Below are 14934 nucleotides of genomic sequence, written 5' to 3' on the forward strand. Positions count from 1 at the left end.
ACATCTGCACGTTCTAATAAGATTGGTCAGTGGGGAAATACTGTTATTGATCTTGGTTAGATATTAATACCTTAAGTTAGCAGTGAATAGGGCAGTGTTGTGTTTTTTTTTTAATATAATATGGGCCATCAGATCTTTTTTCCTAATTCTTTCTCTTATATGTACTGAGAAAATCACGTTGAAATGCTGAATGAATGTACACGATTATAAATATATATGTAAAGAAATTAATTAAAGAATACAAAAAAAAAATGGGAGCAGAAATGCAGTTTAATTAAAGGTATGTGCTAGAGGATCTAACTCATGGTTAGGATGATTTACATTATCCCAGGAGCAGATGCACAGGTGACTCGATTTACTGCCTGAGCTATTTTCCAGTTCACACAGGCAGTTTTGAGTTATCTGAATACCTGGTCCATCAGTCCCAAATGTTGTCCAAACCCAACAATCATGGGAGTTCCAGTGAATGCATAAAATGTAACAGCATTTATTGTCATACCTTTTCTGATTACTGTTGCCAAGGGGAGTCATAACTTTGAATTTCCTGTATTTTTTTGTTTGTTTTACTGTTTCAGCCATGAAATGAATTCATCATGTTAATGCCATTTCCTTGGCACAGAGTAAATGGGAGGAACATTTACCCAGTATTTTGGTTCCATGAACTCAGACTAACTTCTTTGAAAATAGCTTTTTTCCTTCTTAAGGATGCTGTTAACTAGAACATATTTAGTTGAGTTTTAGGGAAAAAAAATGCCTACATTTTGATCACTTAAGCTTTAAATAACATCCCTAGGGATGGAAATGTAGTCCTTGATTTCCTTCTGATACACAGAAGGGTTGCTTTCTATTGAAAGAGAACAAACTGCAAAATTTTGAAATCCAGTCAGTTTAGGTTTCTCTTTCCTCATCTGTTTGCAGATGTTTTCACCTTCCTGTTTGCACTCTCTTCTGATGCTCATTCTCTTGTGGGTAAGCGCTTCCCCTGTAAAAATGGCAGTGACAGAACTGCTTCTCAGATAGCCCAGAGCAGGAGTGACTTATTTCATTATTTTCAATTTCTCAAACTAGCATTTTGAAGCCCCATCCAACCTGGCCTTGAGCACTTCCAGGGATGGGGCATCCACAGCTTCCCTGGGAAACCTGTTCCAGTGCCTCACCACCCTCATAGTAAAGAATTTTCTTCCTTATATCTAATTTAAATCTACTCTTCTTTAATTTAAAGCCACTATGCTGCATCCTATCACTACACCCCCTGACAGAGAGTCCCCAGCTTTTTTGTGGGCCCCCTTTACTGGAAGGCCACTGTAAGTTCTCCCCGGAGCTTTCTCTTCTCTGGACTGTACAGTCCCAGCTCCCTCAGCCTGTCTTTGCAGGAGATGTGCTCCAGCTCTCAAGGGCCTGAAGGCTGTTCAGGTCCCGCTGGATGGCATCCCTTCCCTCCAGTATGTCGACTGTCCCACTCAGCTTGGTGTCATCGGCAAACTTGCTGAGGGTGCACTCAATCCCACTGTCCATGTTACAGACAAAGACATTACATAGTGCCAGTACTGACCCCTGAGGAGCACCACTCGTCACTGGTCTCCACATGGAGACCAATTTCTTAAAACATTAAGAAAAGCAAAGTTTCTCAAAGCATGTAAGAAACGCAAAGAGATACATAAACTACAATGTAGACAGGAACATGTAACTGGAAAAAATCTCTTTGGCCATCAAATCTACTTCATTGCTATTTGAGGCAGTGCTATCTAATATTTCTTTTTTGTTATCTGTCACATACTGCCAGTGCTCCTCTCGTTAGCAAAGTGCATCATTGCTGCACTGGTGCCAGATGTGATAAAGAAAAAATTAATAACAAAATCTGCCCCAAGACTAATCACTGAGAAACTCTACCAGTAACTTCCCTCCAGCCTAATATATCTTCACTCAAAGCCATTTCTTGCCCTTTCACTGTAAACCAGCTCTTCACCCAGTTTCTAGTTCCCCAACTGTCTTAGCCCCAGTCCCTAGCACAGCACTCTCACCAATGTTGTATGGAAAAAACAAGGCCAGTGAGAGCTACTGTACTTTTCCTGTTTAGAAAAGCTTTGATGCTCTCAAGGCTGCTAATTCAAGCCCAGCATTTGCTGCTCTACAGTTCAGTGTCATGATCCCTGACTAAATAGTTATTAAAAGTATCTGTAACCAGAACTGAATTGCAGTTGGCAGTTTTGCAGAAATCTGGGATGGAGGTTGTCCTTCTGCCTTCAGTACATTACATTTAAGTTTTGCTTCCAATTTATGTCATATTTTCTCTTTATAACTTTATTTTTATGATCCCTGTTCGCTTTTGCCTCGACTGTGGCAGTAGTGACTATCTGAAAAGAGAAACACTTTGTTCCTTCAGTTCTGGAGGAATGTAGATTTTTGAACCTCTGTTACCCTTGGGTGATATAGGGTGATTTATATGGGGTGACTTCTGCCCTTATTCACTATTTATTGCTCATTTGTTTGGCTATATGTTTCTATTGAGCTTAGCACCTTAGCATGAAATAAATATGGGAATTCTCTAAGGAGGTCTTTGCCATTCCTCTATTACTGGCTTTGCATCTTCATTCTTTATCTGGAAAGCCAGTGTTTCCAGATAAACAGAGACTTACCAGCTAGAATTACTGTCTATTACCCAGATTGTCACTGGTTTCCAAACTTAGCCCCAAGGCATTGTAGCAAACTACCTAGCATTACCCAGTACAATTTCATTCTGCTACAAAGTGGTTTTGTTTTACCTGTGTTATACTTTTCAGTTTACCTTGCAGACCATAGCATTACTAATGCACAGCTCTGTACCCCACCTCTCCACATTTTATATCTGTCCTTCTGCAGTAATGTGTTTTATTCAAAACCTTTGTCCTGGTCATTACAACTGTTCTATCACATTCCCACTGTTCTTACAGCATGCCGTTTAATTATTATTGTGGTATCCAGTAGTGCAAGCTCTTCTTTTGCCTGAGTTTCTGGAGTTTGTATAGGAGCACGTCATCTGGTGGCTATGGACAACTTTCTGCTCTGCTTTGGGATCAGGTGCTGCACCAGTTGATTTGCAGAACCAGCACAACATCAGTTCTAACCACTGATAGAAGCTTTGCTCTCTGAAGGGTGCAGAAGTCTGTGTTTGGTGGAGAGGGAAAGTGGTCTTCATTTAAGGTGAATAGGATTTTAACAACACGTTAGATTTTATAGTCCACAAAATTGTTAGAAGACTGGAGAAACACTTTGCTTTGAACACAAGTGGAAACAAAACATGACTGTCAACTGATGAGCAATACTGCTGACTAAACACTGCACTGAGTGCACGCAGTCGGCAAACTGAAAAAATGTTTATTTTTTTCTAATGCCTTTCAGTTGCAGTAAATATGGGTGTTTCTTTAAACAATAGCAGGTACACAACAGTTTCAGAAAGCATTGTTGATGGTGGCCTTGAAACAGCTCGACAAAACTTTGGCTGTGACTCCTAGAAAAACAATTCTCATTCTTTTCTAAATAGCGTCCTGGAACTCCATCCAGCTGAAGAAACAAAATGGTCATTTAAATGTTGTGCATGTGACTTTACTAAAACATCATCAGTCTAATGTGATGATTCCTCAATTGAACGAATTTAATCACAACTCAGCGGGGTTCCACTCATGTAGATTTATGAAGACAATGATTGGACCGTGTGTTACTGCAAGAAATACCATTCACATGTCAGTGCAACTTCAAGACAATTGAAAGAACAATGTGTAGCTGAATGAGAAATGTCTGATCCATGCTCGGGCTTCACCACTTTGTTGTGCTGGTAGTGATGGCCTATGCTGGAAAATCCAATCATACACTAGAGAAGTAACAGGCATGCTTTATGCAACTGACAATTTTACGAAAATCCCAGCTATTTCTGCACTTCTGCTACACTAGTACTGTAGCTCAGGGTGTGGGAACTGGTGGTGGGAACACAATAAAACCTCTGGGAATAAGATTTACAGGCGCTTTGCGAGTCCAGATTTGAACAGTTCCCACAACATCTTCTGGAGCGTAGCCACTCTGAATCTGAAAAACAGGCTGCTGTCAGAAACTTTTGCACCTGCTCCTGTTGTTGGTAGTACCTATAGTGAGAAGAACTGGAAGGCATTGTCTGTGCCTTTTCTTTATTCTTCTTTCCTGTTTTGTTATGCTTTAGGTAGCAGTGTGTGCAAGTTGTCCTCATGCTGCCAGTTAGCCAGGAAGAAACAGAGTAGGGATCCTCTTAAATTTCCGTACAGGAGTTGTGATTATTCTCATCCGTCATTTTGAGAGTTTGTTATTATCATCACCCATTGAACAAGTGATTTTCCAGAAAATAAATTAGCTCAACTTTTAGAAATATCAGGTTTAAAAAAATGTTTTTGAATAAGTATTGATGTTAATGACAAAGTCCTACCATTCAAGATAGTAAAGTAGCATACCATATAACGTTAGAAAGCAAAAAATCCACTATTTCTGTATACATGTGTGTTTTAATCTGATTGGAGATATTGCTGGTATGCAGTTCACAATCTTTTAGGTAAAGAATTAAACCTTCTTAAGGGGGTGGGGGAAATACTGCCAGAGTGCACGTAGCCATGGATAATTTATGGTGCCTGACCTCAAGATTAGAAACAATCTCAGAAGTATGTATTTACCTATTTGTTCCGACCTTTCCTCAACCCAGACATGCCAATATCCATGTATGAGGTCTTTTATTCCCTTCAAATTAAGTGATTGGCATGAAGTGAAAGTACTGTTTCAGAGTTAACCCACATGAGAAGCAGGTAGCTGGGTCACTCACTGGTCAAGAAGGTTTAGTACATCTGCTTGAATTTTTGGCTTTAAGGCTTTGCTCAAATTCTAAGCAAATTTTCTAAGCCATGGGCAAAAATCTACTGAATATACCTTTTATCATCTGCTGCTGTAAAGGTATGTGTAACATAACTAAATGGCTTTGTTTTTATAGGTCCCCAGACTAGTTTTAGTGGCTGCACTTCTTGATTGCTTCTGGTTGAAAACCCTTCACCAATTTGTAATAGAATGGATTGGCAGTGGCACGTCTATTAGTGAAAACAATGTATATTTGCATATAGATAATGAAACTCTATTTTCTACCACTTTTCTGGCAACATATCACATAAAAAGGAATTATAACTATGAAAAAACAGTCCGTAACTGGGGGAAAAAAAAAAAAAGTGCTGCAAATGATTGCAGACACTATAAAGTGTAATGACTTTTAAAAAACAAGACCTCAAACCAAACCAAATCAAATCAAATCCGGACATCAGTGTTGCATCACACTTGTGTATTTTTAGAAACATTTATAGCGCTGCTCTCCTGGAGGTCATCCAGCGGTGCTGTCATGATTGCTCATGTGCAGTTCGGCTGGTGCCAAGCAATGGAGCTTTCAGCACTCTCAGACGGGGCAGTGGTGGGTTTGATGTGGGGAGGAAGCAGCGTGGGAAGCACTTGTAGCCCTGGGGACAGGCAGTGTGGGATCACGTCGGGCTGTCCCCAGCAAACATCCCACCAGCAGAGCTGGCATCTCCTTTGGGTTTGCTCCCACGGTGCCACAGCAACTCTTTGGTGCCTTTTTAGTGACTCAGGTGGCTGCTAGCAGGGCACTGAGTTTCCATGAGATGCTAAGTTAGTCATTCTTCCTGGGTAGGAACAGGGCTGCAGTGACCACTGCTTGTCACCATCACAAGTGTCCTACACAGGGCTCCTGTCACAAGTGTCCCCAGCAAATGGCCATGAAGCCTGCAGAACTACCTCCCCAGGAATATTTGGTGCCTGCTGGGTGAGCTTGCAGTCCCATGGGAAATGTTGTCATCAGAGTTGTCTCTTCTTTGCAAGAAAGAGATGATGAATTCCCATACTTGTCAATCAGGCAGCTTTCCCCAGCACTGACTTTAAACAGTGTGGTTTTTTTTTCCCCTTTCTTTAAAAAAATAAATAAGTTTAAGGCAGCATAACACTTGACATTTAACTCTCTGGTTACCATGGAAATAACACCAGGTATTTTGCAAACTCCTGACAGGTACAAGTTACAGTGAATAGCAAGGTATCAAAATAAATAGATAGGGAAAGCAGATTCTGGGCAAAAACAGCTTCAGACCAACCTGTATTGTCATGCAAGACTTAAGTGAAAATTCTAAGTTTAAAACAACTGATTCTTTCTTGTTAAATTATCCAGTTGTCTGAACACTTTCTGAAACCCCAAATTAACTATTTCACATAAATTTTTGGCAATCACATGGAAGCAGTAATTCTCTTGAAATAGGCTCACTCTCTCTTATTACAGCAGACAGGTTTTAGCCATTCATGCTACCCAAATTGTCAAACTCTACAAAATTTATCTCTGTTTAAGTAAGGACGTGATAATTGCAGCACTTCTGTGCTCTTTCAATTGTTATTGAACTTGAATGAAACCTTTCAGGCAGGTAGTCTACAAGCTTTGCAGTAAACTCCAAATACAACCAAGATGCAAAACCATCTCCAATAACATACCCAAAGACCTTGTCCAAACTTTAGGAAAGTTGTGCCAATGACAAAATTCGCAGCTACTGTCAGGGCAGAGGAGACTGTTTTGTCACACTGTGCAATACTATTGCCCTTAGCAGTTACACAGTTAAGTTGTTTACGAGATTTACATGCTCTTCTTGGCATTTCTGGGACGATGCTCTCATCCTGCAAGTATGGAAAGTGCCTTGCTTGCACCTATTGAGATGGGTGTTATTCCCAGAGCTTTAAAATTCCTGTTCTTTCACCAGCTCATTCTGCGTGTTGTTTCTCTTGCAGACACATCAACCTTTTTTTTTTTTTTTTTTTTTTTTTTTTTTTTTTTTTTTTGAGGACCCTTTTTGTAGCTTGAAAGTGCAATTTCATATCTGAAATTATTTGGCTTATTAAAAAGAAAATAGATACCTCTGTTTTGGAATGCCCCCTCTGCCTGCACAGGTTCTGGTGGCTATTAGAAACAAGAAAATGAGTAATTAAGTAAAATAGTGAGCTCCATTTAAGGTAAGTATTCTAAAAATTATCGCCACATAGTTGTGCATGGGGAAAAAGAAATATTGAGCTGGGCCTGCTCATGATCAGAAGCCATTTCACAGAGTTCAAGGTGCAAAACCGAGGTCAGAAGGGAGGGGTACTTGGAGGATGACTGCCTTGTACACATTTCAAATTTTCCTCTGCATTTCTCTCTCGTTTGTATTTCAGAAAGACGAGAAAGCCACAATAGCCAAGATGAACCGCCAGCGCACTAACTCCATCAGCCATAACCCGCCACACTGGGGTGTCGACAGGCCCTTTTATAACCACCTCGGAGCTCACCAGGTCTCCAAGGAGATGAAGAGAATGGTAATGCCTTGCTTTATGGACATTAATGTCTTTTCTTCTCGATACAGCATTATATAACCCTCCCTGCTTTGTCTGAAGGTTTTTGCAGCCCTCAGGGCATTTTCCAAATGGGGGAGGTAAATTCTTTTTTGACTACAGAAGTAATAATAATTGGTACATCTGGAGGTGAGTGATTGTGAGATGAGGTGCAGGGCTGTTTGGAAGGGGAAGGGAGGCTGAATGGCACAAAGAAGGCTCTTTTGTCTGACTTGTCCCCCGTTCTGAAAACTCATCCAGGCTGTTTGAGAAGATGTGATTAGCTACAAGAATTGCTCAGTAACCCAAGCATTCAAATGGTAGATGACATACATTTCTATTAGTTCATAACAGACTTCATCACCTGCAAAGGTTCCTTATTTTGATTATAACAGGCAGATGCTGTTCACCTTCTCTAAGCTGTGTGCCAGCATACACTTGTGAGTCTCCAGGAATCATGCCACTGCATTTAACTCTCGAGAATATGTTATAATGTACATGGATTAATTGGCCTAAGGTATTGGGAATCTTCATTTCATAATTATACCTTTAATTCCTTCTAAATTAAAATGAACAATAGCCAGTTACCAACACAATTGGGCTGAGAGCACTTTTGTGGCTTATTTTACATAAAGTTAGAGATGATATCTTTGTTGTCTGCAATAAAGATGATTAAAAGAGACTTTCTATTATAAAGAAGGCTATTAATAATAATAAAAGCATTTAGCACCTATGTAATAATTTACATGGGTATGCAGATTGTTCTATGAGCTTACTAATCTTTAGATGAAGTTTTAAACAAATGAATTTCTTTTAACATTCTATATGTCAGGGTAACGTAGGACAAAATTAAAATATATTTACCTTGTTTACACATGAACATGTCTGTCAGATTGGTAATGACAAAGCTGTTTGACGACTGCAAACCACATTCTGTTAGTCATTCTGTATACACGATATACAGCTGCATATCCAGCTCTTGAAATAGAGATTGGGGATTTTTTTGTGTTCCCTCTGTGGTTCATACGGGCATGACTAAAAGTCCTTCTGCAAAGAGTTCATCCTGCTGTTTTGGCCCTTTGTAAACAGTCAAGAGTGTATATTTGTTGCCCAAAGTCAAAGTTTTGCTACAGGTCACCAAAGGCTTACAGAACTTTTTAACATGAGGCTCACAACCACAGCTTAAATTTCTTGGCATAGCTAAAGGCAACTGCATATGGTGTCTTATAATGGGAAATGCTGGCAGATTTATTAATAGTTGGTGCTAATATTATTCAATCATAATATTATTTTACAGTGCTAAACTGAATTTCTTAATCTCCATAGTAATATTTCTTTCATTTCTCAGATCTTCAAATTAGGGTTTCTGACATAAGCGTACAGATCTGTGGAACTGTGCATTTTTTATGTGGGCTTTTCAATAGGTTGCGCTCAATAGGCATGACATTATTAGAAGAGCCTAATCACACTAGCACATAATTATAATTATAAGTTTCTTTGAATAGCTGTTAAGGAGTTCTTGCATCCTCCTGTTCAGAAACAAGGTGTAAGCATGCCAAATGGTATTATGCTTCTTGGTGTTAATTACAGTTTGCCATGTCTAGCTGGTTGTTCCGTTGGAAAAACATAATTATTTATTGAAATACCAAGCCGAGTCCTAAAAACTTCACTGCCCCTCACTTTTAAGAGGAAAGGATTCACTTTTTTTCTTCTTCTTCTTCTTATTTTGAACATTTCTTGTAATGGTATTTACCTTTTTATAAATTCAGCAGCTCAGAAAATCTTTTCCACTCAATCTGCTTCTGTGCTGCCTCTTGTACCAAGTTCTCTTTTGAGAGGCTGATTTTGTCTGTGTTGTTTGTGTCATGCTATTTTCTGAAAACCAATTTAAACCTGTTTCAGATGTATTATTACTTATTTTCAGCTAAACTTCCTGTTGTACTTGCGGAACATTTTTTAAAATCTATTATTTACAGTATTTCCCATTGCTGTATCTCTGAGCTGCTTTAGTCAAAACAAAAACATGCTGCTCTCTGTGGACTAGAGACCATTTTAATATCTGCTAGATGGACATCTTATTGATTATATCAGAGGAGCAATTTTTTTTCTCCTCTCTCAGCTCTTTCTCTCTCTCTGTTAGCTTTTGATTTAAATAAGCATTTCCTTGCACCACCCAGCTTTGCACAGTACTTTATTTGTATACCATCTCTAACATTGCCTTATGTGGATGCTGTGTATGCTTAAATGCATGCACAGTGCACACAGTCTTCGTGCACATGCACACTGCAAGCTGCCTGCTTAGAAGTGCAAAATACAGACAGACAGAAGGGGAGCAGAACTACAAAGGCTTTTTTCAGCCCTCCTCTGGGATGACATGTCATTGATCTCAGTAAGCTGCACCAGCTTTCAAAGCTCCTGAAAATGTTCTCGTTGTTCCACTTCACCCACCTACCCCCCAACCCTCTTGTATGTCATTATACATAGCCTTGTCTCTCAAAAACTATGGGCATGCAAGGCTGGATTAGTCAAAGCAGTAAGCCACAGGCAAGCAGTGCAGCATTGCCTTCCTCTTTAAAACCTGGAGCTCCTTAGCCCTGTAACATCAAAGTAAGTGTTTGTAAGTGTGGCCGTGAGCTAGAACTCTGTCAGGTGCAGGGTGATGTTGCTGTGATGTGCAGTTACGTTATATTGATACGGTGATATACATAAATTTGTGTATGGGGACAAAATGGATGGTTACAAAGGACATAATTTTTTGTCACAAGACTTAGAACATGTTGCATTACGAAGGCAACCATATTTCCAGGAAAAAAAAAAAAAAATGAGTCAGTTTTCTGTGGTACTACTTAGAATTCCCCAAAAGAGAACATTAAAGTTCCCTGAATAGCATTTTTGGGAGGGATCTGTTTTATTTAAAAGAAAACAGAGTTATTTTGTCTTTCTTTCTTTCCTTTGAACACTGGCTCTGGTAGCTCTCGGTACTCTGAGGATTTATTAGTAGTTTGGGAGGAGACAGATTCACATCAAAGGTAGCTGCCTGCTCCTTTTTTTCCTCCTCTTTTGTCATGGCATTTTGACATTCTGCCAAGAGTGGACATGGGCATGGCATCACACCGAGGTGGGGTCTGGCAGGGTTCAGGGGTGGGCACCCTGCCATCGGCCCCTGCTTCTCTCCGTGTTGTGGCTTGGAGCTTAACCTCTGCTGGGTCCAGCTGACTTCAGTTGTTCCCCTGAGTCCTGTGTGGGCACACAGGATTTTATGCAGGCACTCGCACACGCATATAAATAGCAGAAAATATCAAACACATGTCCACGCAGCAATAATCTAAAACATTCTGGAAAACTGGACTTATTTCCCTAGTCCTACCCTAGCTAGCTGGTGCCCGAGTCAGCTGAGGTCGCAGCAGTGCGAGCTCATCCTCTCTTGGCCAGCAGCCTCTCCATCTCCCGATGCCCTGGTTTGCTCTCAGACCTCCTCTTTCCCCTTCCATCACTGGGCAGTGGCTTTCTTGCCCTGCTGAGCCTCCAGGGAGGCAGCATGCAGGAGGCACCAGGGTTGCTCCTTCTGCACTGTTCATGTTGTACACAGGGGAACAGAGCTCCCACAAATCTTCCTACACCAGCCTCGTGTTCCACACTGCTTCTCTGGCCCAGTTTGTAATTGCAAAACGTTCAGAAATAAACTGACTTCAAAGCATTTGAGTGCACAGGTATATTTATAGCTATAACAATATTTATACGTTACTAAGAAATACTTCGCTTTTCCCAGTATAGATCTCAGACTGCTTTTATAAATACTGATGAAATTCAGACTTCCGGAAATAATGCTTGTGCCTTAGTTTTCATCAGAAACACGAAACTATGTAAAAAAGAAAAAAAAATGGGGATTGTAGTTGACTGTATATTGAAAGAGGTTTGTTGTAAACAACGATCAAAACGCAAATATCGATACCTTCCAAAATGACAGGGCTGTTCTAGATGACAAATGATTCTACTCAGCGTTAGTAAGGGCGTAGCTGGAAAGCCATGTGCCGTTTGGGATTACAATCCTGTAGGAGAATGTGGATGAACTGGAGATAGTCCAGTGGAGAGAATTACAAATGAGGAGAGTTTCAGCAGCATGACCTGTGCGGAAGGGCTGAAGCCTGAAGCATGAGGTTTGTTTAGTCTAGAAAGGAGAACATTGAGGAGGAACAAAAGTCTTCAGATACATGAAGGCTTGCTTGTAAGGACAGGATATAATGATAAAACATTCTCCGTGTCTGCAAAGTACAGGATGAAAAATAGTCATCTTAAGTGGTTGCAAGGAAGATCTAAGTTAAGGAAAAGCATAGATACAAGGAACAGGCTACATAAGGAGCCTGTGAAACTCCTGGTTTTGCTGAAAACATTTTATTTCCTTCAGGGCTTTTCAGTCTGGAGGGTCATAAAACAATTTACAAATACAAAGACAACAAGAAAAAATCAATATTGATATATGAAATAAGAATGAGAATTCATAGGGCATAAAGAACAGAAGATACCTTTAAATATTTTATGAAGTTTCCGGTCTAGGCTGCACAAACCTTTGAGGCATCTATCTCCGTCTTTGGACAGGAGCCAGCTATACCCTCATTTCTGACTAATATTTGCCCAGCCCTTGTTTAAAAACCTGAAAGGATGGAAATCCCACAGTTGTGCTGAGCATCCTTGTCGACGGTTTATTTTTCTCGATCTTTCACTTCAAATTCCCTCTCTTTAGTTTTAAAACATGGTGCTGTATAGACTATTCATGGCAGATAGAGACCAGTTTAATTTTTTCCTCTTTGTAGTTACTTTTTCTGTATTCTTGTTCCTCTCTGAGCACTTGCCATTTCATGGATAGCAGGCAGTGCCTGCACTGAGCCCCATACTCCTACTGAGGTTTTACTCATGCTGCCCAGAAGACATCGGTCATTTTAGAGGCCTTACAGCCAAAGCTGCTCTTCTTATGTCCTGGCAGGAGTTCTGCCTCCTTTGCGACAGCACAGGAGAGTCCAGTAGAAACCCTAGCAAACTGAGTGCGTCATCTTCTTAGGGTTACCCAGAGCTGTAGGATTTGCCCAGGTACTTTAGCCATGTGATTCTTATCTCAAAATTTGTCTCATCTTTTAGCAAGCATCCGTTTCAGTACGGATCATCTGTCCCAGTCGGCAGACATCAGCACTTCAGCCTCCCAGTTGAGGGAGCACCCCCAACATCAGTGGCACGCTGGCCAGCTAAGACTGCCACAGCCAAATGCTGTCTGGCTTCCCAAAACCAGAAGCATGAGTTGTGCCTTGAGGTCTGGTCAGCCATGCAAAGCCCTGATGTTGTTTCTGTCATACAGCATTGTATTTATTTTACACTGACAAGCACAGCCAAGCAGCTTAGCTTGTTCCACTAATACATGCCATTGGGAAGGTTTGCTTCAGAAACAGGTACCTCTGAGTCCTTGTAATCCAACAAGAGCAGAGCGCTAATGGGATTCCTGAGCCTGGTCGTAGGTGCCTGGCAGATTTCCTTTTATTTTTTCAGCTGGTGGAAAGGTCTAACATCAGGAAGTTTAGGAACAGAAAGAGGAAACCCTGAAGATCAGCGATGCTGATTTCAGTCTGAGCATGTTTCTGTTGTGAGCCTGCGTAAGACTTATGAAGCATTTAATTTGCAATGAAATGGTGTATGAGCTCAGTGCTAGTTACAAAGTAAAACAGAAATGAAACTGAATAGAGTTTATGCAATGTGTGGGAAATATGACTGCATGCAGATGTTAAAAATGTGAGGTGAGGTTAAAAATTGCATCCTGGGAATGGCTGGAGCAGTAAAGAACAAGCTCTGCTTTCAGATGGGCACAGCCTGATGCCTCGTGGCACCATGCAGAGCTCTGTGCTGTCTCCTGCACAATACTTGACTGCTTGTGTGGCGTTTACTTTCTAATGAAACGTCCCTTGTCTACAAGCCTGGTCATTCAAGCATAAAATATAATTTTTTGTACTATTCGCCCCGTCTTAAGCCAGGCAGCTCTCTGCATGTTGAGTCACAAATACAGCTCACTTCCACCCTTTGTTGTCCCCAGGTTGCCCTTACAATAGGTTTTCTTGTTACTTGGAAATGAAAATTGGGAAACAGGTGCATCAGAAGAACAAGCACTATACCTGGTTTTGTGCCAAGTATACTGATTAAACATCAGAAATGATCAAAAATGTAAACTAAAAGTCAGTGGGGCAAGTTTTCCTCAGTCAGCAGTGCAGCCCCATCAAAGAGAAATGGATTTGACTCCATGAATGAGGCACAGAAGGCTTGCCCTCCTTCTAAAGGTTTTCATTTAGCTCGGGGTCACTATTATCCTCTTTTCCAGCAATCATCTGCTAAATCTGGTAACAGCAACACTGACGTCAGCAGAGTTGGACGAGGGCACCCAATGGAGAATTTGACCCACTATTTTTTTGCTGCTATTGTAATATTCAGAACCCCCCGAACTCCTGTAATCGAGCAGGGACAAACTCTCATGCGATCCACTCTGCTGTAATCCCCATCCACTGCCACAGACCTGGAGGAAATTGTTAATCTAGTCTGGGTTTTCTATAGTCAATATGTTTAGATAGCTGACAAACAGCAAGGGGAGGAATCCTATCCCACAGTTATGCCGTATAATTGCTTTGGCACTTCTGAAAAGAGGATTTGTCTGATTCAAATGTTCCGTGTGATCTCACATAAATGAGTGGGAGCCATATAAAGCATTGTACATTGCTCAAGTTGTCAGAGGCTTTGTACAGTTTTGTGTCCTCGTCTGCAAACTTACATTTTATTCCAGATGATCAGGGCTTGCAATCATCCCTGATTTTCTTTTTTTTTTTTTTTTTTTTAAGAGGGGTAAGAGTCAGCAACCTGCAACAGCTGATCTGCAGCTGCATTTGTAAAATTTAGGTAGAATTTAATATTTGCATGGAAGTCTTGCACTGATAATTTTCCCACCATTGTGTACCCCTTTCTAGAGTAAACTGTAATCATACAGGAAAAGGCAGCTTGGGTCAAGACACTACTGAAAAGAGTCATCCAGTGTTTTAGTCCTGCTAAATTAAACCTACAGAAAGAAAGGTACTCATTTCTACTTATGCAAGGAACACTTCCTCTGATGTTAGTGGCAGCTCAGCACAGGTGGACATCGGAAATGAAGTTGTGGCAGGTCAGCAGGTTTGGGTCTGATGTTCAGAGGTAGTGAGCAGCTGTGGTCAGCACCGGTGGGTGACTTTGGTTAAGGCTGGTTATGTTTGGATGTGGTCTGTGCTGTTCTGATTAGAAGGCTATTCGACAGCAATTTCTGTAGAATTGTGCTGTTTGTCATCATTTGGAGTGTAGAGATGAAAGCACAGAGATTAAGGAGCCAGGAACTAAGTCAGAGCATTCCTACGACTACCTATTTTTATCTTTTCTGTTTTGCAAGGTATGGTCACTGCTCACAAGTGAGGCACAGAACCATTTCACTTGAAAATGTATCCTTGACCTGTAGAAATTTGGATTCAGACAGAAAACTGGAAAGTGTGA

At 40.7% G+C, this 14934-nt stretch overlaps 1 protein-coding gene across 3 annotated transcripts in view; it reads left to right on the forward strand.

The window, feature by feature from the left end:
* ADCY5 (adenylate cyclase 5) overlaps positions 1-14934 on the forward strand; it is a 215419-nt gene that overhangs the window by 162530 nt on the left and 37955 nt on the right. For all 3 annotated transcript variants that reach the window (XM_084524658.1, XM_084524660.1, XM_084524659.1), the window contains exon 8: positions 7237-7377. In XM_084524658.1, the coding sequence (XP_084380784.1) occupies positions 7237-7377 (141 nt within the window). The remainder of the gene's footprint in view (positions 1-7236; positions 7378-14934) is intronic.

This window comes from Aythya ferina, assembly GCF_964211825.1.
Source record: "Aythya ferina genome assembly, chromosome: 6".
Lineage (NCBI taxonomy): Eukaryota > Metazoa > Chordata > Aves > Anseriformes > Anatidae > Aythya > Aythya ferina.